The sequence below is a fragment of the Tachysurus vachellii genome, chromosome 14 (genome assembly GCF_030014155.1).
Source record: "Tachysurus vachellii isolate PV-2020 chromosome 14, HZAU_Pvac_v1, whole genome shotgun sequence".
NCBI lineage: Eukaryota > Metazoa > Chordata > Actinopteri > Siluriformes > Bagridae > Tachysurus > Tachysurus vachellii.
Genome location: NC_083473.1, coordinates 12,415,584 through 12,443,090, shown reverse-complemented (window position 1 = coordinate 12,443,090; position 27,507 = coordinate 12,415,584). Strand labels below are relative to the sequence as shown.

At 36.7% G+C, this 27,507-nt stretch overlaps 2 protein-coding genes across 3 annotated transcripts in view; one reads left to right on the top strand and one right to left on the bottom strand.

Annotated features, from left to right (window-relative positions):
* Positions 1–829: 829 nt before the first annotated feature.
* accs (1-aminocyclopropane-1-carboxylate synthase homolog (Arabidopsis)(non-functional)) lies at positions 830–7,742 on the bottom strand. The gene is made up of 11 exons (XM_060886122.1): positions 7,483–7,742; positions 7,234–7,300; positions 5,515–5,612; positions 5,352–5,429; positions 5,153–5,253; positions 4,727–4,810; positions 4,612–4,657; positions 4,130–4,271; positions 3,723–3,865; positions 2,068–2,221; positions 830–1,923 (listed from the first exon to the last, which is right to left on the bottom strand). Exons 1-11 carry the CDS (start codon positions 7,570–7,572, stop codon positions 1,499–1,501), a joined length of 1,428 nt encoding a protein of 475 aa, XP_060742105.1. The 5' UTR covers positions 7,573–7,742; the 3' UTR covers positions 830–1,498.
* A 1,921-nt stretch (positions 7,743–9,663) lies between these two features.
* The window catches only part of furinb (furin (paired basic amino acid cleaving enzyme) b), a 79,694-nt gene continuing 61,850 nt past the window's right edge, over positions 9,664–27,507 (top strand). The window contains exon 1 of one of the 2 annotated variants that reach the window (XM_060886120.1): positions 9,664–9,991. In XM_060886120.1, coding sequence (XP_060742103.1) covers positions 9,789–9,991 — 203 coding nt within the window. In that variant the 5' untranslated portion in view covers positions 9,664–9,788. Of the gene's footprint in view, positions 9,992–15,677; positions 16,439–27,507 lie in introns of those variants that run through there. The other variant, XM_060886121.1, reaches the window with a different exon arrangement.

The following is a 27,507-nucleotide window of genomic DNA, read 5'->3' as shown; positions in this document are numbered from 1 at the left end:
TCTTACAAACAAATAAAATAAATTAATAGACCTATATTTATTACAAGCTAGACACTTAATTGCCATATATTAGAAGAATGTTAGTTGCTCCCTCCTTGGACACTGGGCCAAAACTTGCCAAGTTTTGCTCTTGAGAAACTTGCATTTGTATTGAGAAAGAGAGTGTCTAAGTTTTATAAAAATGTATTTCTTGAGTTTGTTCAAAATGGTGGGTATTGTGATGGAAATCTTTACTAAAAAGCTGTTTGTGAAGTTCTGACCTTCTGTGTGCAGTACTAGAAGTTGGTTTTGACTGGTTTGGTCTAGGCAGACCTTGGTAGGGGTAAGATTATCCTGATCAAGAGATGATCAGGCATTGTCCATCTAGCCAATGGTTGATGATGCTTTCCTTTCTTCAGCGTCTGTGTTTGAATCATGTTTATAAAAACTCAGTGTAACAAATTATCGAGGCCCTTCCTCTCTCATGCTACACGAGCATGTAGCATATATCTTTTAAAATATGCACTTTGTAAAATATACTGAGAATATGTGCATTTATAGATATGTACAGTGTTGCATTAAACCAACAAAGACATGTTAAACCAATAAAAACAAGTTTCAAAGTTGCAATAAAGCCTATGTACATACGGCTCTCTCTTCTCTCTCACATTTTTTTAAACTGCAGAGGCGGAAAAAGGGGCTGCTCTGATGTCATGGTGTAGCCCACGGAGGAAAGAACAGCCCACTGCTCACTACGTCATCAACCATGCTTGAAAACAAAAACCTCATCCATTTTCCTTCCCTTTCAACTGCATTAACTGAAAGAAAAACAAAGGCTCACAATAATATGTAAAAACAAACAAGACAGAAAACATTTTTCTTTATTCAAACATGTTATTTAGTGAATAATTCATATTGACCATCATTATATTAACAAAAATAAGCTGCAGAGAAAGATCTTACTAAAGAGCAAAAATGACAGATAAAAAAATTCAACCTGAACAGTATATTTAATATGTAATCATCAATGTCCAAGATATTTTTGGAATAAAATTATGACTTTTCAGATTAAACGTCTTTCACTGACATGGTGGTCTATTTTATGTTACCCACAATGCTGTTCAGGCTAATAGTGATAGCAGCAGGATTTAGCTCTTGCTTAATCTCTACCTAAAGAGAATGATACAGCAGCATTTAAGTCCTTTAGTCTTTCCAGCCCTCTCATGTCCTCATCTGTACACTCTGCTCACATGGCTCAACAGCACCATGTGAGTTAAAGGTTGGAGCTTTACTTTACAGCCTGCAAATCATCTTTCAAATCATCACACTGACATTTGGAAGATCCAAAGACCTGTGCTTTTAAACAAGGCATTTCAGCGGCAAATGCGTGAAGAACAGAAGAACAGAATAACTTTGTAATAGAGATGGCTTGCAAACCCATATACAAGCCTCATCTGTAAACTCTTACGTAAATAGAAAAGTCAAAAAACATGCTTTTAGATTGGGAATGACAGGCTTGTCACATCCTGGCTCTGTCCAAGAGATCTTTAAACACCTCGGTTTGTGTTGGGTCTTCTCCATCAGCCAGTTTCGGCCTGTTCTTCTCGAGCCAATCGGAGGAGTGGATCTGCTGTCGCAGTGCTCCTATTAAGGAGTCCAAACTCTCTGAGTTAGCAACTGTTTGGTAGCAGTTAACCTGAACATCCTCATCAGCCAATAACAAGCTTTCAGTCACAGCACCATTGCTTTCTACATGCACTTTGGTTGTATTGAAGACCTTGACTGTTGTATTTTTGCAACTGTCTTTGTTGTTTTTGTCCTCCGTCTTGCGATTTGTCTGTGTGTGTCTGTCATCATTTTGTTTGACTGCTTTTGTGTTCTCATAGTCAGTCATGCAGCTGAAGCTTTGAAGATCCTCTATAGTCTCTTTGATTCTTTCTAGGCCTGTGAAAAGAGCAGCCTCATCATATATACACACACATCAGACATCAGTTACTGAAGAGCAGCTAATTAAGGTTAAAAATGTATTAACAAAAACACTGAGAGACACATGGCATGGAATGACATGGCATAGTATACAAAACACACCAAGTTGGATGCGGTGGCGCTGATCAGAAAAGACAATACGGAACCATCCTGGTGAAGAACAGCTAAAGGCCTGACCACAGCTCAGCAACACCCGGTGTTTCAGAAAACACCTCCATACACGCAGCTCCTCTGCAAATGTTCGCTCCTTTAGATACTGTTAAAGACAAATGCAAATACATGAACTGTACATGGACACACACCTCAAAGTGAAACACAGGTGGGCAGAAGAGTAATGAATCACAATCGCACTATCCAGTCTCAGACAGAAGAAGTCATGTTCCCTTTTGATTTGTGTTCCTTTTATGGTTTCTTCATTGACTTTTTTAATTTGCCACAGGCCCCTTAAACTCGCTTGTTAGAAATCTAATTTTCTACATCTGGTTTTGTCTTGTTAAAAGCACTAGAGTACAAATTTTCATGACAATAAGGATAATAAAAAATAAAAAATAAAAAAAATAAAACTAATGCACACTCTGTCTTATCATAAAAAAATCAGTATATTAAACTCTGATATTAGTTAATTCATGCCTCACTTAATTACTTTACACTATTAAGTAGTCTGCTAACATTTTTTTAAACTTTCTTTGTCAAAAAATTGATTAGTTTTTAATGTTAAAGCACTCTGTCAAGTACAGACAAACATTAACCAGCACGCTACAACTATAAATAATAAATTGCATGATGCCACTTTTTCTTTTCTGATACCAATATTGACTGAATTAAGTTTAAAATGATTTTTAATGGAGGCAATTAAAATACATATCTAAAAACACAGCTTACATAAAAGCACAGCTTTCACACCCCATCTAGTATTACACTAGAAGCTTTGAATTATTAGGATTAGCTTTGCTAAGCCTTAAAGAAATGGGGAGGATTGGAGGATCAGCTTTCACCTAAGACTGAGATTACACAGAAGAAATGAGAATATGAAAGAATCAATGGATACACAGACTTAAAATAAATTGGGAAAGTAGTCACTTTGGATTGAGGATAGCTGACTTCTATGAGCCTCTGACAAAAGTGACAATCTGCACAAAAAGCTCAGTCTATACAGCATAACCTCCAAAGCAGCAAGACTGGATTAGTAAAACATTTAAAAAAAATTAACCAACCACCCAATTAACCATCTCCCATATATCCATCCATCTATCCAACCATCCATCCAGCCATCTTTCTTTATTTTGTTTTCCTACCTCTGCTCTCCTACTCTCTTTTTCTAAACTTTTTTGTTTTTTTAATCATCCACCCATGTGGTTATATCACAACATTGTTGTGCAGCACCAAAGGGACTTTTATATGGCACTGCAATTTTTTGTTGTGCACTCTCTAGATAAAACTATTTTAACCTGTAAATAAAAGGGCAGTGATGCAGTGATTGGGTATAATGTGAGTTCAAATCCCAGCACTGCCAACCTATCAATGTTGGGCCATTGAGCAAGACCCATAACCCTCAACTGCTCAGTTGTATAAATGAGATAAATGTAAGTCACTCTGGAAAAGCCCATCTGCCAAATGCTGTAACTGGACATACAGACCAGAAACACTTCAGCACTAAGACTCTGACTAAGCAGAGTGCTATGGTCAAGAAGCTAGTTTTCAGAATGATCATGTCTGCATAATCGTATATAATAATATTAATATTATAAACAACTCACCTTGCTGAAGTCAGCCCAGATAAAGAAGCCTGCACCCCTGTGGAGGTAGGGAATGCTGAGCTTTGTTAGCTGAGTGGACATGTACTGGTGAGCCTCCTGCAGCCTGCGTCTGTTCTCAGGGAGAAACACCTTATTCATCCAATCTGAAAGCATTAACACATGAACCTGTCAATATATCTGAGAATGTCAGTTGTCCATTGAATGGCTGTGACAATGGTTACTAATGCTCAATGTACAGTAACGTATATTAAAGTGTAAAAAATTGAAAGTAACGTACAGTAAGCCTCCAAGCATTAAATGTTACCTGCCTACATGAAGACAACATTTTAATGACTCTAAACACTAATGATATGTACATAAGCAAGAAATTAATCTGGCAAAAACGACAGTGACACACTAAATAGTACCTCGATCCTTTAGCAGCTGAGACACCTGGTGCTGTGTAGGTCCTGCAACTCCATGAAAACATCCCAGCTGAATAAGGGCTTCAATTAAATCACTGTTCTCAGAGTATAATGTACCCAAACGCATGCCAGCCATGGCAAAGTCCTACAAACAAACAAGTTCAGTCAGTCCACAGTGTGACACCAATGATCTCGCTTCTGAACATAAAAATAGAGAATTAAATTTTGATAACAGAACCCAGGTAACCAATATTCAATTTTCACTGTAAAATGGGAGCTGATGATATTGTCAGTATCTGTTTTAAGCATGTTTATTCCATGGCCAAAACTGGACGACTAAAGACTGGAAATATGTCACGTATTTAGAAATATGTTACTAATAGATTCATGATTTGTCCACTCCTGATAGGTGACGAATTTTAAATTAGAGGTGTAAGATCATACTTACATGAACAACAACGCAAATGGACTTTATTTTCTCTTACCTTGCTAATACCCCACATCACATGAGTCCTCTGTGGGTCTGGCAACCTGATGAGAGATGTTTGCATTATCACAGACTCCTGTGGCACTTAAATGAAAAATGTCATTGTCTGTTACCTCTGTAGACTGAGGACGCTGTTAAAGGGGCCATCAAACACAGACAGCATGTAGATCTCATCCACAATAACATGCAGCTCATGCCTGTGGTGCACACCAAAAAAAAACCAAAAACACAGAAATGTAGCATCTGATAAGGAGATACCCATCCGGGTTTATGAATCCATTAAAAGATAAATGACAGTCTTAATGAAAGTTTTCAAAGCACCAGAAATCCCCTTTCAGCAATGAAGAGCTTAATTGCACTCAGTTAAAATTAATGTGAGCTCACAGCAATAATGTCCCAGTGCACACCACAGGGGATGTTTAAAGAGTAATTTATGTACTTAATTTGGAAGATTAGGTGTTTACTCAATTACGTGTCATAAAAACAAGAAACAATTGATACTCTTTTTACAGTTTTGGGTGAGCAATTAGTAAAATGACCTCTTGGCACAGTCTAGAAAGCTGATCATCTCTTCAGAGGTGTAGATCTCTGCCAGAGGATTGTGGGGGTTCACCAGGATGACAGCTTTTACATTCACTTCCTGCAAAAAACAAAACAAAAAAAAACAGTGGGATTATTCCTTATGAATGTGAGTGTGTGTATATTTATGTGTGTAAAATTTTGTGCTCCATGAATCACCTCTTTCTTTGCTTTCTGGAGAGCATGCTCCAGTTTTTCAGCAGTGAGGTGAAACGGCCTGTCATCATTTTGGCTGGGCTGAAGGTTGGGAAAAAAATGTAACATAAACATTGCACACTCTACAAACAAGCACAGACGTGAGTAAAAGACACTGGAAAAGTACCTCACTGTCAAGAGGAACACAGTAAAGCTTCACACTGCTGTACAAATCAACGTCTTCGGTGATCACACCGTAAAAAGGAGTTGGGATGAGGATTGCATCTGCAAGACATGGAGGATTCATTTTATGGAGGATTCAAATTATACTATAGCAATACTTAACCAATTCCATGTCATATACAACTAGTATGATGTTTAGTGTGTATGTGTGTATGCCATGATGTGGTAATATTCAATTGCCTGCATGCTACTGTGGAGTTTTAATCTGGCATAATGACACCAGATGAGAGATAACGCAATAAACAACTGTATCTACACCACAATGCTGTTATCTTTTCAATTCTGACTGGTCAGAATGTGTTGATTTATTTTATATATCATTTATATTAATATATATATACACACCACCTAATTGGGATAAAACTGGGAAAACTGTTTATTTGAAATTTTCTGAAATGATTTTTTTTTGTTCATTTTTAAAAGTATTTTTAAAAACATTCTTTAGTGTCATAAAAGTTATAGCTAATGTTGTTAAGTTGATGTGGCTGCTCACGACAGACAGCTCTGTACATTCCCTGCTACATTCTCATGACAAGCGGCACTTTTTTGTCTTATTAACATTAAGGAAAAACAGAATCTGGTGCGTGACCAGCTGTTTGTAGTGAGATTAAGTGCAATTATGAACAAACCATTTGTTGCAGATGTTGCACAACATTAAATGTAACTATTAATGGGCAGACTGTATGGCATGTAGTTCGTTAATTAACAAAAAAAAAAAAAAAACATTGCTATAACATTGGCTATATTTCCTTAAAACACTTGAACATCAAAAACAGAACATGGCTGTGTTCTATTCATTACAATGTAGATCAGAACAATTCAGCAAGTATTACCTTGATTATACCTCATCCACCCACCACCTATTTAACATTCTCGGTCCACATCCCACGAGCTTCTATTATATGACTATATAATAATTTCTGTTTGCGTAATTAAAATGGTTAATTGTCACATCAAGGTCATTCAATGGTATAAGACAATGAAAAAAAATGTTTGAGAAATATAACAGAGAACCAAATGAAAAGCATTATGAACAACAACAACAACATTAAGTTATTCTCAGTCGATGTAAGTCTATTTAATCATCGAGTTTAGGGATCAGATTCATCATTTTGTCATTGGTGCTTGCAGGGAGGTCAAGCTTAATGAGCAGCTAATGAATATTAAATTTAATGTTTCTACTGAAATTGAAATTCAGTGCAAGCTAAAGTGAAACAGACTGTGCATACTTTTTATTATTTTTGCCCAAGGATCACCTCTGTCATAATTACAGCAGCCAGAGGAGACTTTCACTGCACATTGAGGATGATGTAAGGCTGGAACATTCACCAGGATTTTCCAGCACAAAAAAAAGTTGCTTTCCATTTTGCCTACATTATGTTCTCCAAACATGTTAATTGTATGTGTAAAGAAAAAAAAATGTTTAACAAGTCTACAATATTACATATGAGAAGTGAATGCCAGGTTAAGTATTCTACAATATAGGCTATCTAATAGCCTTCTATACATTAGTCACCCAGACTATTTAATTAAACACAAATGCAATCACAACCATCCCAATGTCAGGCACCAAATATCAAGACTGAATCAAATCAATAAAAACATCCATGTGTGTGATTCACACAGGGAACTGAGCATAATCTCTGCCCATATGGACTCTTACCATCAGGATCGCAAAGCACAGCTGCTATCGCAGAAAAAAGAGAGCCACAGCCATTTGTCACAACCACCTAGTAAAACACACGCACACACACACACACACACACACACACACACACACACACACACACACAGACACACACACACAAAATCACATCGCATTCTAGCACTTCTTCTGGGTAAAGCTGAATTCTAAGTGTAACCATAGCTGCACATTTTGCTGATAATGCTAAACTCATAAAAAGAAACTCACATTGTCGGCTCTCAGAGTCCTCGGTGCGTGACAGTGTTCTGACAGGAACTTTGCTACTTCCTCTCTTAGGCTGTGGGAAAAAGAATTCATTCAGTAAACTTAATAATGTAAGCCTAATGAAATGAAAGAGATGATGGCTCTTTGCTGATAAGGATGTTCAAATATTCACACTTTTCACTTAATCAGCAAAACCAATGTGCTGATTATATTTAATTTAATATGCATTTCGACATGAAACATTTTTAAAAAACTGATTTAGTTTTCACACAAGTGATGTCCCCTCCAGTCTGAGTACTGCAGCAGGCAAGAGTCCACATAGAGCATGTCAGGTTGTGTCAGCTAAAGAAAAGAGCAAAAATACATTGGAACCGATAGCAAACTATGGAAATAAATTATTTCTTCAAACTATCAGTGCAGAACCTAATATTGATTCTGATGCATAGGGAGTGAAAAATGAAAGAAAAAATTGAAGATGGTGTTATGCTCTGAGAAGTATTTTTCTGGTCTGGTTAAGACTGCCTGTATCAATACAAAGTTATTCTGCCTGATCACTTTTGCCTGTGATACAACATTTAAGCAAGGCTACAATAGCCTCTTGCAGACCGAGTCCACCCTTTCCAAAGAATATGTGGGGTTCACTGACTGGTTTGATAAGCATGAACATATTGTAATGCAATGGCCTTCAACGTTACAACATCACAATCCAAATAAACACTTATGGGAAATTTTGGAACAATGTATTAAGACAGTCTTTTTAGCATTAAAACACCAGTTTAGCATTAATTAGCAATTAGCATTAAAATACCAGTTGAATCAGTATCATTTGGAATAATGTCCATTCGTCCAGTACAGTTCTAGGCAATCTGTGGTGCACTGAAGGTGCTCTGGTATATTGTGATGGCTCAACACCATACTAAAGCCCAACATTTTTCCTTTCATTTGTCACTCATCTGTATGTTTTACCCGGGCTTCATCTTGTTAGCATCAGTATCTAATGTAAAATGTAACGGATGTAATTTAATTATCTGGGTGAGTTGCAGTTAAAATTACTTACCCGTTTTTGCAGAAGGTCAAAACATAACTTGTTCTCACTTGTTCCCAAATTTATAATGCCCTTAAAAAGAGGACACATGGACATTAATGTTTTTTTTTGTTTGTTTTGCAAAAGTTACAGTTCTAAGGATCTATATGGCAATTCTGTAATCTTACAACATATTGAACCATAAAGTTAGGACCTTTTCCACATGTCGCTATCTCAAATATAGCCAATGGAATATAAATAACATTAACTGTAAGATATTTTATAGAAACAAGTCATTAAGACATGTTAGCAATAAAAAAAGTCAAATAGAGTCATTGTAAGCTATAATTATATATTTCATTTCCAGAGGAGCATTTCAGAAAATAGTCCTTTAATCAGCTGTAACTGTACAAACAAGCAAGTAAACAGCATGAATCTGAAGGAGGTAATGTGTGTGCTACTAACATCAGGGTTACTGTTTTCATCATGCTTGTTGGCATAGTACTGCGTGTAGCCTTCCTGCAGAATTCCCTGGTGCTGTCGGATCCTGTTACCCCTGCGTGACAAAAACTTGCTGTGCTGGGGTGTCTGATCACCCCGCAGCATGCTAGGTACAAATGGGAGCGTGGAAGGGCCAGGACCTGGACCCGAAGAACTAAGAGGCACAGATAAAGTTGCTATATCAGATGCGGTTGTACTGCAGTCAGAGGTTGTGGTGCTGGTGTTTTCCTCATCAGCTCTATGGTTATCCTTCAGCATGCTGGTTACAAATGGAGACTGGGGAGGTACAGACACGATTGCACTGGAGTCAAGAATCATTGTGTTGCTCCTTCCCTGATCAACAGTGTGATCTTCCTGCAGCATTCTAGGCACAGTGGGGAGAATGAGGGAGTCGGGTGGAAAAGGAGGAGGCACAGAGAGCGAAGTCAGCTCTGACACTGTTGCACTGGTGGCAGAGGTTTCTGTGTTGCTGCTTCTTGGCTCTGCTGTCCCTCTGGCTGAATGAAAGGCTCCTGAGAGTAAGGAAACAAGACGCAGCTCATGCTCTCTTTCCTGTTGAACTCGTCTCTCTTCCTGACGCTCTCTCTGTGTCTCAGCCTGTGCATCCTGATGCAGCCTCATTTCCTCCAGAGATATGTATCTCTCCTCCATGACTCGCTGCCAATGTATGAAACTTGCAAGTGTTTTCTCTAGTAATCTCCCACTACTGCCTGTTCGAACTGGCCGGCGCCGCTTCCTCTGACGGAACCTACTGGAATATTTAGGATATTTCAGGTCAGCCTGGATGCACCTATCTACACTGGACACAGGAACTGCTACTGGAGAGACAGCTGCACCGGATAAGCCAGCCACATTATGGTCACTAAAACCTATATTAAAAAAAATAAAAAGAATTATAATCGTGGACCATAATGCAAGCTATGCATCAAAACAACAGAGGAGAAAACTAGTAGCTGTATCTACTAGTGATTTTTCTGGAAGAAAACAGTAAGTCATCAACATTACCCACTGCATCAACACTACAAATTGTTTAAATATATATAATAATAATAAAAAAAAAACACCTGATCTACATTTAATCTTTAACTCTGTATTTAAAAATACATAAATAAAAATACATAAATAAGTGTTATATTCTCTCAAAACACAAGAAAAACAGCTTGCATTCCATTAGAGTGCCTGAATCTATAAACATAACCTTGTTTTCTGTTAGGATCAGTTTGCATTTGGCTGCAAATATATTAGACATACAAGATATTTTTAAACTCAAAAACATATAACATAGGTAACTCTTACACTCACACTTATAACGCAGTAAAGCAAATTCTAGCACATAAAGTACATACTGAGCTGCCTGTGCACTAAATAAAATATATTTAAGTTTTATATATAAGTTTTACAGAGATAGGTCCAAAGGTTGCATATGACCAACTGTGCAATCCCAGTGGTTAAAGATTAGCATGCATTATTTTTGCACAGGGCAGAAATGAAAACACTGAAGTCCAAATTCCTGTAATAGATCCTTATCTATTACTTGTCTTCTACAATCATGGTTAAGGATCTGTGTTTCTGAACAGAAGGTTAGGGGGTTCAAACTTCTACCTGTATCATGACCCTGCACTCTGAACCCCACATCCTAATAAACTGTGATAGGTAAAGAAAAGTAACTGTGCTGTAATGTACATGTGACAAATAAAGGCTTCTTTATTTAAAGGCTTCTTCTACTGTACTTATCACATATAATTCCACATTTTTATGAGATCAGCTGTCTTGTCATTGTGCTTAACAGCAATGACTTTGTCAAATGTGCCCAAAGCTGCACACTCCATAATTTTAACATCACAGCTTATGTCATATTATGTTGCATTCACAGGTATTATACTATGCACCAGCAGAGATCCTTCTCTCCTAAATGCCAGCTGTATGAAATAGTCACCAATTATACCCACAGATTTAAAACATTGCATCCCTGTCTAAATGTACAATTTTAATGCAATTCTGACTGCTGATCACAGTGTTTTTTTTTAGATATAATATCTGTGACCCTGCATCTTGGCCCAGTCTACCATTTGTTGTGGTACATTTGGATGTATCCTATCCATTAGGACAAAGAATAATTTTGGTAGGGGTTGTGTCCTTTTTGGTCAGTTCAGCTCATATTACTATTGACACTGCTGTAAAGCATTGTGTAATAACCTAAATGGCAAGTGGCTATGCTTTATTTTAGGGGGCTCAATAGTATCTCATACATGTTGTCTATGGGTCTGTGTCACTCTGTGAGTTAGAGGTATGAAAATTGCTAGTTAGATCATTTTAGATTATGTTAGTTTAAGCTCAACTATGGAACCTGTCGCTAACACCTATCACCTGAACTGCCAGTGGTTGCTAGAAGGTCTTGCCCTACATTAACTGTTTATTGGGAATTTGCAATTGAATTACACAATATTATTGTATTGGTGGCTATCTGCCCAGTTACCACCTAAGAAAGTTAAACTACAGATGTTTAAACCACAGATGTTTAACTTTGCGCTAATGGATTAGATGTGTGTCAAATACTATGTTATTGTCTATTCCATTTTGCTATACAGCTTCTACATCAGACAGTAGCACCTCAAGCTTTTGCCCAACTAGCATTGTTTATTGTTTGGGGGAAATGGAAGTAATCACTGTTGCTCTACACCAACAGTTCAGGACAGTTCATGCCTATGGGTCTTTTACTTTATGATTTTTGTTTGAAGAGGTACAATGTCTTAGTACTAGCTTCCAAAAAAAATGTCTCTAGCATAAATGCTGCTGTAAATACAGTACCTTTAGATGCCTCTAGAATTTCAAGTTAACTGAAGTGCTACAAACCAAACACTGGCACATCAGAAAGGAAACTTAAGTGCCTACACTCACAGAACAAAACAGAGCTCTGGAGAGTTAAAAACCTGTACAGAGTAGAGCATTACAAGACACTTGACATTGTTGGCAGGGCACAAAAAACACTTTCAACAAGACACTGACCCTGCAGGACCTGAGAACACGCTGCTAATAAAGCAGATCCACTTAGTAGTCTGCAAATATCTAACGATAAATATCCAGTTTCACAGTATAGTGTATATAGCTAAAAATCCTATGTCAAATATAGTTTCAAAATGATGAATACTACAGGTCCACAGCAGAGGCCTTAGGAAGACTAAACTGACCTTTTGGCCTTGCTTATGTCCCTGGTCATTATGTGCATGGTTACTCGATATCTCTCACTTAAAGGTCTGATTTTACTGTAGTCTACTATAATAACCATATCTTTGATATTTGACCATATCTAAATATTTTTTCATTTTTAGCAGGTCACCATGGCCACACCACAAGAAAAATATTGTTAAACAATCATGGCAGGCTTTGCCTTCCCGTACCAACTATTCCAAGGTATCAAGAGGAAAACTTAAACCTGGGTCACTTTAAAGCGTTTCACATTATGAAAAATGTGTTATAAATTTCACATCACATTCTCTTCAATAAGGAAAGCATTGCATGCACATAGGTTATGCTCAGGTACTTGAACCTTTGATTAGCTTTCCATTTATTTAACAAGGATCCAGAAAGGTTTTAGTGCCCTTAGAAGTCTGAAGTATGTGGCTGTCTTATCCCTGAAAACTTCGGCAAGAAAACAGCAAGCCAATCATTTATTTCTGGCCCTGAAAGACTAAATATAAATATACCTAGTGCTTTTACTTACATAAGAACATGTGGTGAAGATATAAACTCTGCTGTTTTCTTTAAAATGTATATGCAATTTGATATATATATATATATATATATATATATATATATATATATATATATATATATATATATATATATATATATATATACACACACACAATAAATAGAACTGGCAATATCAGACCCACTAGAGAAATATCTAAACAAGGATGTATTTGTCTCTATGAAGGATCTTTCGTAGACCCACTTCATCCTAAATTTGTTCGAAAAAAATAATTGTACTTTTCAAACATTATGCACAGAGGCAACAAAAGGCTTATTTACCAAAGCCCTATGTTTTCTTCCTCACATTTTTACTCACAGAGCTAATTGCTCTGCATACCACTGCATTCAAAGAACCCTTATTATTTCCTATTTTTAACAAGACTTGTGTGGACACTGCTTATATCTAAAATTAATGATCTTTAGATTTGTATATGAGCAACTTCCTATAAAAAAAACTCTTAAATATATTGACCGGTTAGATATTAATGCATAATCATTTGTGTGGACACTGCTTATATCTAAAATTAATGATCTTTAGATTTGTATATGAGCAACTTCCTATAAAAAAAACTCTTAAATATATTGACCGGTTAGATATTAATGCATAATCATCACTTATAATAACAATAGTAATTATAAGAGTAATGATCATTTTTATCAGGAAAGGTGGAAGGGGCACAGAAAGTGAACAGATAGGGTCAAAGGCTACTTGAAGGTCCAGGGATTTATACCGTATGATTACTTGTAGTGCTTTATTGTACCTGAAGGAGACCACCCTGTGTGAGCCGCACACTCCCCTCCTTGTTCTCCGGGATCCTCAATGTCCACTCCGGCTGATTTACAGTCTGCCTCCGCTTCTTCCTCTGAGCACAACGGATCTTCAACACTCAGCAGCTCTTCCTCACCGTCTGCGTTCAGATCCTCTAGCTTGATCTCCATGAGCTCACCAGCTTTGGGCGGACAGCTAAATGTGAAGGCGGAGCTGGAGGAGCCCGGGCCCGCCTGGTGGTTTAAACCAGAATTCCCCCATAGACCCGTGTATGATGAGGAGGAGGAGGAAGAGGCGGCGGTACGGCTGCTCAGCACGCGATCTATCACGTCGTAAAACCTGCGCGCTCTTGCGCCGCGCGGCGTCTGTTGGTTCTCCTTCATGCGCCGGTAATCGAGCTTCAGCTTCTTGATCTTCTCCCTGCACTGATCCGCGGTGCGGTAGATGCCCCGCTCATGCAGCGCAACGGCAATGCGGTTAAAAACGTGCTGGTTGCGCAGGCAGCTCTCCAGCTCCAGTTGGACCGCTTGATCTGACCAGAGCTGTAAAAGCTCCACCACCTCCGGCTCGGACCAGTTGCTCCCGCGTTCATACTTTTTGGTTGGAAAATCCATCCTAATGCCCACAACCTTATAAAAATGATTTAATGCCAAACCATATCTTTTCTCCAACAGTCCCTTCTGTAGATGTTTAAATAGGCGGCATTTCCCCTTGCCTCTCTGGCACCGTTTCCTAAAACAAGATTTGTGTTTTTTTTGTTGTTTTTTTTTTTTTTTACTTTTAAGGCCCAAGCACACAGATGTGTGGCGAATGCAGACTAACCCATTTCTTGTTTGTCAGCTAGTGCTTTAGTGCATTTTACATCCGGGTTTACGGCACATGCGTGCTGCCCTTATTCCGGGATAACTTTGGTCCGTGTTAAACCAGTCCAGTTTTTCACTAGCAGGCCTGGTGCCAGGAATATAGGCAGAATCCTTAATGTATAACGATTCCCTTTGCAGTGCACTACATAGGGTATTTAAATAATAGTTATACACCCTATGCAGTGCACTCTGGTCCTGGTGGGGAACAATTTAGGATTTAGCCCGAGTTTAGAGTTTGACCCAATAGCGCCCTCTAGTGCTCATTTGTCTGAGGTTTGCGTGAAGTGAAACCGCCCAAACATATTTTTGCGTCACGGCTAATTAAGTTAATTAAAGTGGGCTATAGAATTGTAAATCTAACACACAAGTATTTGCTAGATGTATGCTAGATAACACTGTGTCATGGTTCCTGTATACATGTTATATATGTGTTATATGTGTCATTTAAGCAGACTGCTCATGTAACAATGTGTGCGCCGTGTGCGCATTTTTGCCCGCTTGGTAATAGTGTGGCATAAAGTTCACATCGACTCAGAAATTTGGAATGCTTGAGCAACAGGATCTTTATACAGCCAGTGTGTAGTGTGCAAACAGCTTGATGCACTAAAGCCTTGCTAAGTGCAGCATGGAAAGATCCACTACTGATAGGCCAAGGTCTTCTGACACTGCCGATATGAAAGGGGTTCATGTTTCAGCAATTACAAAAATCTAATGATCAGTGAACACACAGTAAGCTGGGTTCTGGGGACACTAGAAGCATTGCAGCTACACTTTACATTTCCTTAAAGAATGCGGTCTAAATGCTGCAGTGCATACAGTACAGCCTTGTTTAAACATTAGCACCAGATTGTTTAACGATTGCATGTAGCATATATGGTGGAGTACAGTGATGTTCCCCTTCTCATATAGCACTATACAAACAGCTTTCACAGGGGACTCTTTTCGTGTGACCCAACACATCAAGAACATGAAAAATAAAATAGAGTACAATTTTCACATTAGCTTAATCTGAGAAAAAAAGTAAATGAAAGAATATTTTATATATATATTCTTTTATTTATTCTTTCTCATATATATATATATATATATATATATATATATATATATATATATATATATATATATATATATATATATATATATATAAAACCGTAATTGTGACGATTATCCACAGCTGTGACTGGTGTTATTAAACATCTGGAGACGTTGAGTTGCCTTCTGTGATCCGCCGTTAGATGCCGCTAACAGATAGCAGATTATAAACACACTCGTTTCATGACGTATTTCCTGAGATTTGTAGGCCAGGTCTAGTGACAAAGAATGGAGTGTGGGTTCGTTGCTGATCCCGCACTGTTAACGCACACGGTGTCGTCTGTAACGTGAACACTTCACACAGTTTGCAGGTGAATGTTGCTTTGTTGCACGACATGCCGTGAGTCTAAAGAAAGCGGCGGCTACAGAGGACCAGAGGGAAGAAATCAGCAGTAGTGAAAGTTTGTCTCCGGGTTGAAGGAGCTTTTGGAACGCGATGCTGAGTTCGGGCTCGCGTGGATGGCACGTACGCACGCGCGTGGAGGTTTCCAGGTTCCGTTTAAGATTCTCGAGCGCGTGCAGGTTTGACGTGTCGCAATGAGAATCCTGGGAAACAGCGCAGCCACGAAAAAGGAGAAATATGACTCTGAAAACGGAATTTTCCGCCGTGAATAACGTACTGACAGCTTAATTGTGCCGGCCGCCTTTGTAGGAGGAGCCGTGTTTTGTTAAGGCGCGTGGACACACGCCAGTGAGTAATGTCAAGCCGCGCGTGCCAGAATGTGTGACCGTTGGTATTTAAAAATAAGTTAGTCCACGTGAGCTTGTAAAGACGCCTTGGGATACTTTGTGATGCTGTTGTTCCGATAGCGGCTTTGTTCTTATACCAGACGCTGAAGCTCGGTACACGTTGGCTGTTCGCACAACTCACTGACTTTCTCAGTGACTTAATTTTGTATTTTAAACAATGGAAATTGTACGCGACGATATTTTTAACCCGCTTTGAAGACGCAGCAGGTGAGTTTATAGCATTTATAGCATAGCTTCTTAACAGCTAGTAGCTTCTTAACTCCTAATATACGCCCTGTGTTTGTATTGTCTTATTGTCAGACTTTCCTTATAAAAACCTTCCCTTTACACACCTATTAATAACATCTACAACAGCTGCATCTAAATCCAGCCCAAATCTTTACTCCAAGTTATTTTATTTAAACTACAGTGGTTTGTGTAACACATGACTTTAAAGGATTCCCATTAGGAAATGTATTTTTTCTCTTCTTTCCATCTCCTCCTTACTCTGTGGGGGATTTTCCCCATCAGCATAAAAGCCTGTTCACATCATTGGGCAGAAAACAATTCATAAATAACATGAATAATTTATTATTAATAAATCAACAGATCATAATACAATAGTCTGTTTTACCTGTTATTGTAATACCATGTATAAGGATGTGATCTGCCAATGAACTTGTGTTTGTGTAAGCTGTATATAGTCTTTCCTTTTATATCACTGGTGGATGTTTTGGTTTGCAGAACACAGAGTAAAAGGATAACACTAGTTAAAAGCCCAGCTCCTTCCTAGAGTGCATTCAGTACACACGTATGGGCAAAAGATAATGATCACCTTTAGTACTACTGCATCAGTAATAAGTAAGCTGTGTTAAAGGTATAATGACAGGGTTTGAAGCGACAACGCTGTAGCCAACAAGAAAAGGGCTTATTTAAACCTATAAAAAAAACAACAACTCAGTGCTTGTATGTGGATGTGATTGTTGTTAGTCAGCTCTGGTCTAGTCACTGCATAAACATAACTTGAAGTGTTAATTATTTATCGGATAAGCTGTAGAAAATGAGTGAGTGAGTGAGTTAATTATTTATTTAATGTTATTATTATTATTATTATTATTATTATTATTATACAGTATGTTGTCAAAAAGTGTTTAAAAATTGTATTTACATTTAGAAGAAAAGGTGGCAAAACTAGGATTTTATGGTACAATTTCTAGCCGGAAAGGTGGTGGTGTTTATACTTTGAGGAACATAAAAAAAAAAGTACAAATTGGTCCTTAATGATTCCTGTGGGGGAAACAATTCAAGCATTTCCAATAACGGACATTGCACAAAGTTGATTTTAAAGATCAAGGGCTCTTATATGAAAATTATTAGAGAAGGAAAATGACTGAATGAAGAAACATTAATAGGAGCCAGGCTGTAAAGGGAATGCATACTCTTGTGTTGGACAGGATATTAAGATCTTGATAATTATAATATTTATTTACTTTGTCATACAGAGAGTCAGACAGTATTAACACAATGTGAACATTTAGGAATAAGCTTAATTTACACAGTTATTACAACTGAGAATAAACCTGAATCTGTACATTACATTTATTACACCAACATACATGTGAAATATGTCTTTGCATGTAAATAGGCCTTAGGTTTTAACCCCACTTAATTTATGAATGAGAATTTTTAAGTGCCAGCTGTAAATCATGTCACAGGTGAAGGGCATGAGGAACAGTTTTGGTTATGTTTTTGTTTGCAGTTGTATTAAAACTCCTGCACAACTCTAGGCACTGCATCTTTCACTGTCAGTTATTTCTATCATTCATCTTCAGTAGATGCTTTAATACTGGTCAGGGTCACGGTAGATCTGGAAGCTCTCCCTAGGCATGAGGAAAGAAGAAACTCAAAATACCATGTGTCTTATGTAAAGTAAAACAAGATTATAACAGAAGAATGGTTCACAAAGCAATACTAATGCTGCAAACATATGAAAGCAAATGGCCACTAAGTAATATTAAGGATACTGATCTCGGTTAATGGGTTAGGGTTAGCATTTTTGGTCTGCATTTTTTATCGTTTCTATAAAATGAGTAATCAGTACTTGTCAGAGGTTCCTGCAGCCCTTCTAATGTATTCTTGGCAGCCTCACTGGTACAAATTTGTCTGATCCAGTTATATATTTTTGAGGGACATCCTGTTCCTAATGATGTCACTGTGGTGCTCCATTTTCTCTACTTGATGATGATGGCGTTTGTTAGAGCTAATTTTTTTTTAATGTTTTTGTATACTTTATTTGATTGATGCTTATCAACAAGCAAGGTACAACCCTTGAAAAAAAAGGAATCAAAACAGGAAATAAATGTTTTACTTTGTAAAACATGAAATGCAATTCATTTCATGATTCCAACAAAAGAGTTGTCAGTTGAAACAGTGAAAAGAATTCTGAAACTCAATCAACAAGGAATTTCAACACAAAGTGTGGCCAAAGTTGTTTGGTTGCTCCCAGTCAGCTGTGGCTAAAATTTGGCATTAACACCAAAACAGAAGAAAACAAGGTTATAGTGGGCTAAGGCAAAGAAATCATGGATGATCTGATGAAAGTGATATTCAGTGATGAATCACGAATCTGCATTGGCCAAGGAGGTAATATATTTGTCTGGTGCCGTTATAATAAAGGTGACTGCCTAAAGAAAACAATCAAATTTCCCAACCTACTTATGATATGGGGTTGCATGTCAGGTAAAGAACAGGGGAGTCAACATAGCATTTATGATCGTGACAATAAAGTTCAATTTTGGTCTCATCACTCCAAATGACTCCAGAAGCTGTGGGGATTGTCTAGGTGCGGTCTGGCATACTGAAGGTGGGCCTTTTTGTGGCATGGGCACAGTAACAGCTTTCTCGACCATGCAAGTAATTTGTGTTCAAGTACCTCCTTATTGTGCTCCTTGAAAAGACAATGCCACTTTTTCCAGAGCAGCCTGCATTTCTTTTAAATTTGTTTGTGTGTTTTTCATTGCATCCCAAAAAAATGTTTTGGCAGTAAGTGGGTGAAATATTTCTTGGTCTACCTGACCGTAGTATCAACAGAACTCTTATTTTTCACCTATTTATCAGAGTTTGACCAGTACTGACTAGCATTTTTAAATGTTGAGATCTTTTTATATCTTTTTCCTGCTTTATAAAGTTCAATTACCTTATTATGCAGGTCTATTGGCAGTTCTTTTATCCCACGGTGCAGCATCCAGCCAAGTCAGTGCATCACCTCATGAGCTGAGAAACTCACTGACTATTTATGCACTGACACTAATTACAATTACAATTAGTCACAGGTGTGGAAACATCCATGTTTAAACCTCTGTGTGTCAACCTGTGTATATAATTTGGCAAACATACAAGGATATGTAAACTGTTGATCCAGGTTGTTTAGGTGATTTCAGTTATTATTAGGTTTTAAAAAGAAGTCAAATAACTGATATAATTAATGACTTCACGTTACCATTATTTTGCATTATCAGTCATATTTTCCACATAAATAGCAATGTAGCACATAGCAATGTTTAACAATTTCTTCAAGGGTATGCACACTTTTGAGCACAAATGTATGTGTGTCTGTGTGATTTGTGTTTTAAACACAAGTATGTATTATTTCTATCACAGTGCAAATCCACTGGACTGTTATCTTTAATACTTATGTGGACATTGCTTTTTGCTTCCATGGGGTTCAAAGTGGGTCACTTGGTCAAAAAGCTGAACATCTGAAGTGACCGACAGGAAACAAACAGAGGAAACAAACAGAATTTAAAATTACTTTTTCATTACTATTTAATTGTGGTGTTTTTCCCCCAGAAAAGCAATTGACTGATTACTGAGGCAGAAAAGAAGGGAAAGCAAATTTTCATTTAATGCTCCTGAGCTTCTATGAGTCTCACAACAATCCTGTAATAGTAATTTACAATCAGTGTTGTGTTAGGTATTTTGGGGTCAGAATCGGCTGCAATTACAAAGCTTCACCCAATCAAGGAGTGAAAAAGAGAAAAGCATGAGAGAGATTGTAGACAAACCAAATAGGAGTAAGCGTGAAACTTATTTAATTTTCTTTCTTAGTGAACAGGTAACAAATTATTTATATGTAATTTTTGTAAGGCGTGCGTATATTATAGCTGATTTGTCCTTGTTGTGAAGTCTTGTTACCCAGCTGAGAAGTTGCAAGAGATAATAGATGGCTGGTGAATAAGTGGCGACATTGGTGAGTATTTCTGTATTACAAAATCAGTTATATGGTTCAAGATGCAGGCAGACTAGACAGCAAAATACATGAAGAACACGATTAGGTTAAAAAGGAAGTTACCAGACGTTTGTTCTCTAAAATATATTTTAGCTACAGTTAGTGTACAAATCACCAATATTCAACTTACAGTCTGGCCCAGAGTAGTTTGGTGGGTAGTTTATTTGGCAGGTTATGGGTATTGTATGATCGTTCAGTATGAACACATTTACAGTACAGCATCAGTGATGCACAGGCCATGCTGTTTGATCAGGCACTCACAGTAAGTATTAACCAGCTGGTGTTAGCTAAGAGACAAGCTCTTGTTCTTCCATCTGGTGTTTATACACCGTGACAGTCACACTATTGTGCACAGAAAAAGATATTCTCCATATTGCCAAGCAATCACAAGGTACTTGCATACTACTGTACTAAAAAGTTACCTCTTGTTACCAATTTCTGTCATTGCTTCACTTCTTCATGTTGTTTGTTGCTTTTAACCTAAATACATTATATGTTATGTACTAGACAACATGTATCCTGTAGATTCTTTTGTTTATGTACAATATTGACTATAATATTTCACAATATAAAAATTGTAATTTTGCATAAATTGTAACTTAAGTTCAAGACAATACAGTTATTTTAAATCAAAATGATTTGATATGTTTTCCTTTTCTGCTTTTTTTTTCACATTGATATTCACATATTAGAGCATGAGTATTTATTTTCATTCATGTGACTGTTACATAGTTTAAAATTAAGTGAAGCTTTACAGCATCTGTACCTAATTTAATCAGCCTTTTTCTGAGATCCTTCTCACACTTTCAGTAATTATGGTACTTTGATAAACTAGAACTGCTCATAGCAGCTAGCATTTAATAGACTTTCTACAATATGTTTTTTTTTTCATATTGTAACTATTACTTTCATATTGTAACTATTACTATTACTATTACACTTTCAAACTATTACATTTTAAGTGGAACAAAATCAAAGTAATCTGAGCATGCTCCAACAAGGTCTAATTATAAAAATAATACAAAGAAATGAGCCAGTATGCATTGTAAAAACTTTTTGATTCTATCACAGTGCAAATCCACTGGTCTGTGTCTTTGCTGTTATTTTTAATATTTGTGTAACCATTGCTTTTTGCTTCCATGGGGTTCAAATTAGGTCACGTGGCCAAATTGAACTAGGATATTGCTGGTGATTTAAAACACCACAGACAAAACTATAATGATGACAAATCTGTTTAATATTTCATATGTATGCTTTGTGATATGATCGACACATTTGCAGCATGTTTTTTTTTCCCATAGATGCTGTGATGAATACAAGCTAGCCAACTAAAATAATCGGGAGTTTTACACAAAAACTCACATTTGCATCTTTATGTTGCAAGAGGATCGGTGTGATGTGCAGAGATGCACTAACGTGCAGTCCACCCACAAGCTAACTGCAATCTGTTGTGCTCTGCTCTACATTCACTGGTTGGCATAGAGGCATGTACCCAGAAACGGTGTGAGAATTCTTTCATGGGTTTAATCAAAGTTTAATTCAGTGTAATTTTATGTAAATATCTATCAATAAATTTAAACAATAACTTGTGTAAACAATAAACATGCATTTGTTGCCATCCCAAATTGTTTAAAATAAAATGTCAAAATAGAAGTTTTGACATGCAGTGGTATTCTTTCAATAAGTCGAGTCACTTTTATTATCACATCACAAAGCACATGTGCCTTGGTGAGTCAAATTCTTAGGGGCGAACTCCAGAAATTGCAGAAACAATTATACAGTAGAAATTGCAGAAACAATTATACAGATAATGAATTGACAGGTGAAAATGTGCAATTTGCTCATACATATTAATCAGTACAATATGTGTGTACAATATGTACAATTAACAAACAGATAATGAAATCAACAGGTGAAAATGTGCAATATGCTCATACATATAGTCAGTACACACAGTGTACTATTGGGCATACTTACATTAGCACTACACATTATATGCAATATGTACTTATATGCAATATATATATGTGTGTGTGTGTGTTTGTGTGTGTGTAAATATACGTAAATATATATAAAATATTATAAGGTGCAACAGATTGTACAGGTACAGAAGTGTCGTGGATGTGCATCATATGGTATGCAATGGTAACAGATAGATTATTGTATTAGATGCAGTGTGTACTGTATGTACTGTATAGTCCAGTATTTATAAATGCAGTGTGTATGTATAGTCCAGTATGTATAAATGCAGTGTGTATGTATAGTCCAGTATGTATAAATGCAGTGTGTATGTATAGTCCAGTGTTGAACTGTTGACAGGGAATCAAGTTTTCACTCATTCTCCAAGATGCAGTATCTGTTTTCAAAATCAAGAGAAACCAAATACCAGAGCCTGGATTAGCCTGATCACACTGCTGTGGTGCTAATGGAAAATCAGTAGGTAATTAAGGCTGAAGGTTTCCCAGAGAGAAAACCATAGGCAATAGGAATTACTTACATGTACATTCAAATCTGATCATATATTCGGCAAATTCAAAATCAATCTATAGTTTCTTTATAAATCATTTTCATCTCTGCAGTATCTGTAAGAGCACCATGTAACCTTGTGTTAAAGTGTTTTGAATCAGCTTATAATTAAATGTGAATAAGCACACAAACATGGATCCTTATGAGTTCAATTGACTAATAGGCACACTTCTGTACAAGCATCATCGTAGAACTACATTAGGCTGAGGACTTGAGGACCCATGGCCTTGGATAATCGAGCACACACCAGAGATATACAAAATCGCTGGGGTATCATCATACATTTTTTTACATGCCAGATGTTATATCATTCTTTTTGTAATCTACTTCAATGTTTTCATTTGATTATTTTAGTAATCTTCTTTTCTATTCATTCACCATATCTCTTCTAGCACCTTTGCAGTCAGAACAGTTGGAGACTATTTACAAGCACTGTGTGACTTTCCAGCACCTTGGAGCCGCACCAGCTGTGGTTCAGGATGTAAACTTGGCTCACCTACAATAATTAATAGCTTTAATTAATAAAGTTTAAATTTAATCTAACTTCATGGTTCACAAAACAACTTTCGTCAGGCACATTTTCATAACTAACAACTAAGTTGTTCGATAACATTCAATTCTGTATAATAGGATTGCAAAAGCAAACCTCTTGGACTTTTGTAGATTTTCGGTGAACATTCTATAATTTTAAGATTTAATTTGGTTTTCTATTTTTGTGGTTTTCATCATTTTGTTTGGAGTGCCCTCACATGCAATCACTTCTTAGTCAGCTTCATTTCTTTACTGGCTCACTGTTGCAATGTATTTCATGTAAATTAGATTGGGGTTTGGATAAATTGAGATTTTTTGTATTCATATGACACAAATATAGAACTAGTGGGCAGGATTTGTGTCTAAACAGCTGACGCTAATTTATCAATTGCATTAATTCACCACTTGTTTTGATTTGACAGCTTTATGAGTCATATGCAGATTTTTTCTCCCTGTATGCTTAAATCTGTGCTCATTTTTATACATTGATGAATAAGGGCCACTGCAAATAAAATCGTTCAGTAGCACCTGTAATAGAATTATCTTAGCTCATGTAATACTGATGCTGATATGGGAATACATTAATGCTTAAAACCTGGGGTAGATTTTCAGGGTTTGTAAATATGTCACCATTGTTTTTGATTCCTTTCCTCCCAGAGCAACTTGAAACGGTTGAGGTTTGGTGACTAGACCATTTTCAGAATGACAGAACAGACTATCTCCTTCTTTTCCACAGCTTTAAAGTGGGACCTTCACAGAAAGAGCATTGTCACTGTGGCAAAATAATATTGATTGTGATAGATCTGCATTCATGAATACACTGCTTCCTTGCAAGTCATCCCAAAGACATGCACACACATTTTGTATTGTTCAGTCTCCATGCTTCGCAAGTCTTACCCTGGTGAAGTAAATGTAGTTAATTACTATGTTACGCTTGCTAAGAGAGTGTAGGTCACTAAAGCTATGTGTAGTGGTGTTCGACAAAAAGTTATTAAGCAGTGATAATTACTGTTCTCACCCTCCCCACAAAATAAACTGCACCAGTGCCACTGTCAGTCATTCCTTTGTGTTCTGTTCTCTGTAAATCACACAATGAATTAAAAATGATGACCTCTTGTTCTCAGCTATGTTTGAGAGATGTAGCAGAGACCATTTCGAGCTGAACTGTAAATCACTGTCATTATATACACATAGAATGTTAAATCATATCGACATTTAGGGATCCACAATATGGATCTGCTCCTGAACTTATTATTTCGAATGAGTGTGAGAAATTACGAGCTTTCGCATACATAGAGAAAGAAAAGCATTCACTTTTAAACCTCCCCCTCAAACTTAAATTAAACAGTAGGTTTGCAAACACAATTTTTTTTTTGCAGATTTTTAGGTGTGCACCACTTTGTTCTCTTATGCATTAACAAATATTGTGCTCACAATCTATATTGTCAGAGCATTTAAAGATCAACTGCTGAGCACAAATTTGCTATATGTTGTTATGTCAGTGTAAAATATCTCACTGTTTAGTCATAACTGGTACCAATCAGCTGCCATAGGTCTCATGAAAGTAGGGGGCATGGCATAGATGACATGATCAATGAATGGCATATCCCTTTGTGTACAGGAAAATTTTATGTCAGATTAACCTTCCTTAAGTCCCACCTTTATATAATTGCCTACTTTTCTAATATGGAGCTGGAAATCTGATGTACTGAGTAACTTGAATTTCATAAGGGACTGTTTGGTGTCATAAAAATAGGCATTTCTTTGAAATACAGTGAACTATGCTTACAATATCCTATAATGTTCAGTTATAAGTTAACCTTTTTGCAAATATATCATTTGAAGCATTTCTGTTGTGACAGTCCAGTATCAATTACTGACTTCAGTACACATGATTACCTTCGACACACAGTGTTCCAAACACTTAGCTGGGGCTGCACTGTGTAGATGACCAGATTGATTTTTCCAGTTTGTTCTGTTCTCTGCAGCTGACAGTTAAATGTAGTTTCCACATGAAAGCCAAAAAACTGTAATATAGACAAAGCAACATTGGCTATCATTTTAAGCAGAATTAAAAGCATGTTATTAACAATGAAATGCTATATTTTAATTATTTTTAGTTTAATACTTCAGTCTAGGAACAAATTTGGCAGCATGTTTTTTTCATGGAACACAGATATTATGAAATAGTTTTGACCTTTAACAGATGTGCCATAGGTATTTATCACAGTAATACAGAATTTTATCTTATTTTATTTTGACTGTTTTGTGGTACTACATTGTTACTGGTCAAAGAATATCTGTGCTTCAATTAAAGGTTTTATATGTTTAGGATCTTATCTTATGCCTTCGCTTTGCATTTCTGTGAAAGAGAATCATTAATTTTATTTCAATGCATGTTAAACCTTTGTACATTAATTGAACTTATATTATTGTGTATGTTATACTGATACTATGTTGTTTCTGATTCAGACAGAATCAGAGTGCATGTTAAAGTAGCACCATCCATTAGGTGCAGAGAAATGAAAAAGTTATGATGTGCTATGTTAGCCAGTATCCACCTGCTGTTATATTTTACTTTAACTGCTACCGAAATAGATGGGGTGAGTGAATATCCTAAATATATTGGTAGAAAGTTTCCAATTAGGCAATTGATTGTGTACATGAGAGAGAAAGAGAGACAGAGAATGGATGCTAGCAGAAAAAAAAAATCATAATGTGTTTATTACCTATTTTATAATCTGATTAATTTCCAGTTTCTTGCACATTTGCTTTAGTATAAAGAAATGCTGTCTCGCTTCTTTTTTACAGTCATTCATCATTCTCTACCATCGCTCCTCCGAGAGTTTCACTGATGGGCATGTAGCTTAGTTTTCTCTCTCAGTTCACTGCACGGTACCTGAACTTAATGAGCACAGCAATACAGGTTGCAGATGTGACAGTTTGTTTGTTTGAAGTTCTCTTTGTACTCTCTCACACACTGCTGTGCCATTTATTTTCATTCTAACTTTGCACACATTTCTGATACACATTCATAATAGGTTACAATGGATACAATGGTTTAATGTGCATTATTTTTTGATTTTGACAAACATTTCTTAGCAAAGTTTAACTGAGATCAAAGGACAGATGTCTGTAATTTAGCATTATGAATGAAAATATAAAGGCAGTACTTTCTCTTTATCTCAGTTGTTGCCAAAATAGGGCCCAAGGGCAGCTTTTTATTCTGCCTCTATTGCTTGGGGTTTTTTCCTCTTGTAGAGAGATGTACAACTTTGCAGCGGGCTCTGGGGAAACAATGAGCTTGTTCCATATTCAGCATAACCACCTAGTCTCTATAGACCTGCTTGAATCTAACAACATCTCATCTGTGTCATGATCCTGCAGAGAGCTTCCCTGGAGCAAGAACAAGAGAGCATAAGCAGAAAATAAAGAATGTTCATTTTGTTGTTCATATTTTTGACTCTGTAACTCCCTCTTAGGTTTAGTTTAATCCTACATAGATGTCTTTTATTTATTATTTGTCAATCACTTTTACACAGTGCACTGAGTACTGTATTTTCATAAGCTTGTTGTTTATGGCAAAAATACTATAAATAGATCATTTTATTTAACATTATTATTTAGCCATTTTTGCAGCCATTTTGCTCAGATAGATTTTACACCTTAATCACTCCAACTTATCCATACAACCAATCCTTTTTATTTATTTATTTTATTTTATTATGTTTTAATGGTTCATGAGCATCTGTGGTTGATCATCATGGTATTAGCAAAATGTTCACTGACACCACTAGGTTACTCTTTAAACAGATAATGTTCACATATATGCTGCATTGTCTTTCTGCTTTATGCATTCTAGGAAACAGCCAAGCAAGCACATTTATTAATTTTATTGTATGATCTTTCAGTTATTTCCTTTTCTTAGAAATGGCAGATAACCTTAAAGAAA

Bases quoted from the DNA above. Each gene is read 5' to 3' on its own strand.
- accs (XM_060886122.1), bottom strand. From the start codon at position 7,572: ATGAATTCTTTTTCCCACAGCCTAAGAGAGGAAGTAGCAAAGTTCCTG. The intron at 5,613-7,233 runs GTAAGAGTCCAT...CATGTCTTGCAG, and splicing joins TGTGCTTTGCGATCCTGATG to ATGCAATCCTCATCCCAACT. The intron at 4,658-4,726 runs GTAACAGACAAT...ATCTCTCATCAG, and splicing joins AGCGTCCTCAGTCTACAGAG to GTTGCCAGACCCACAGAGGA.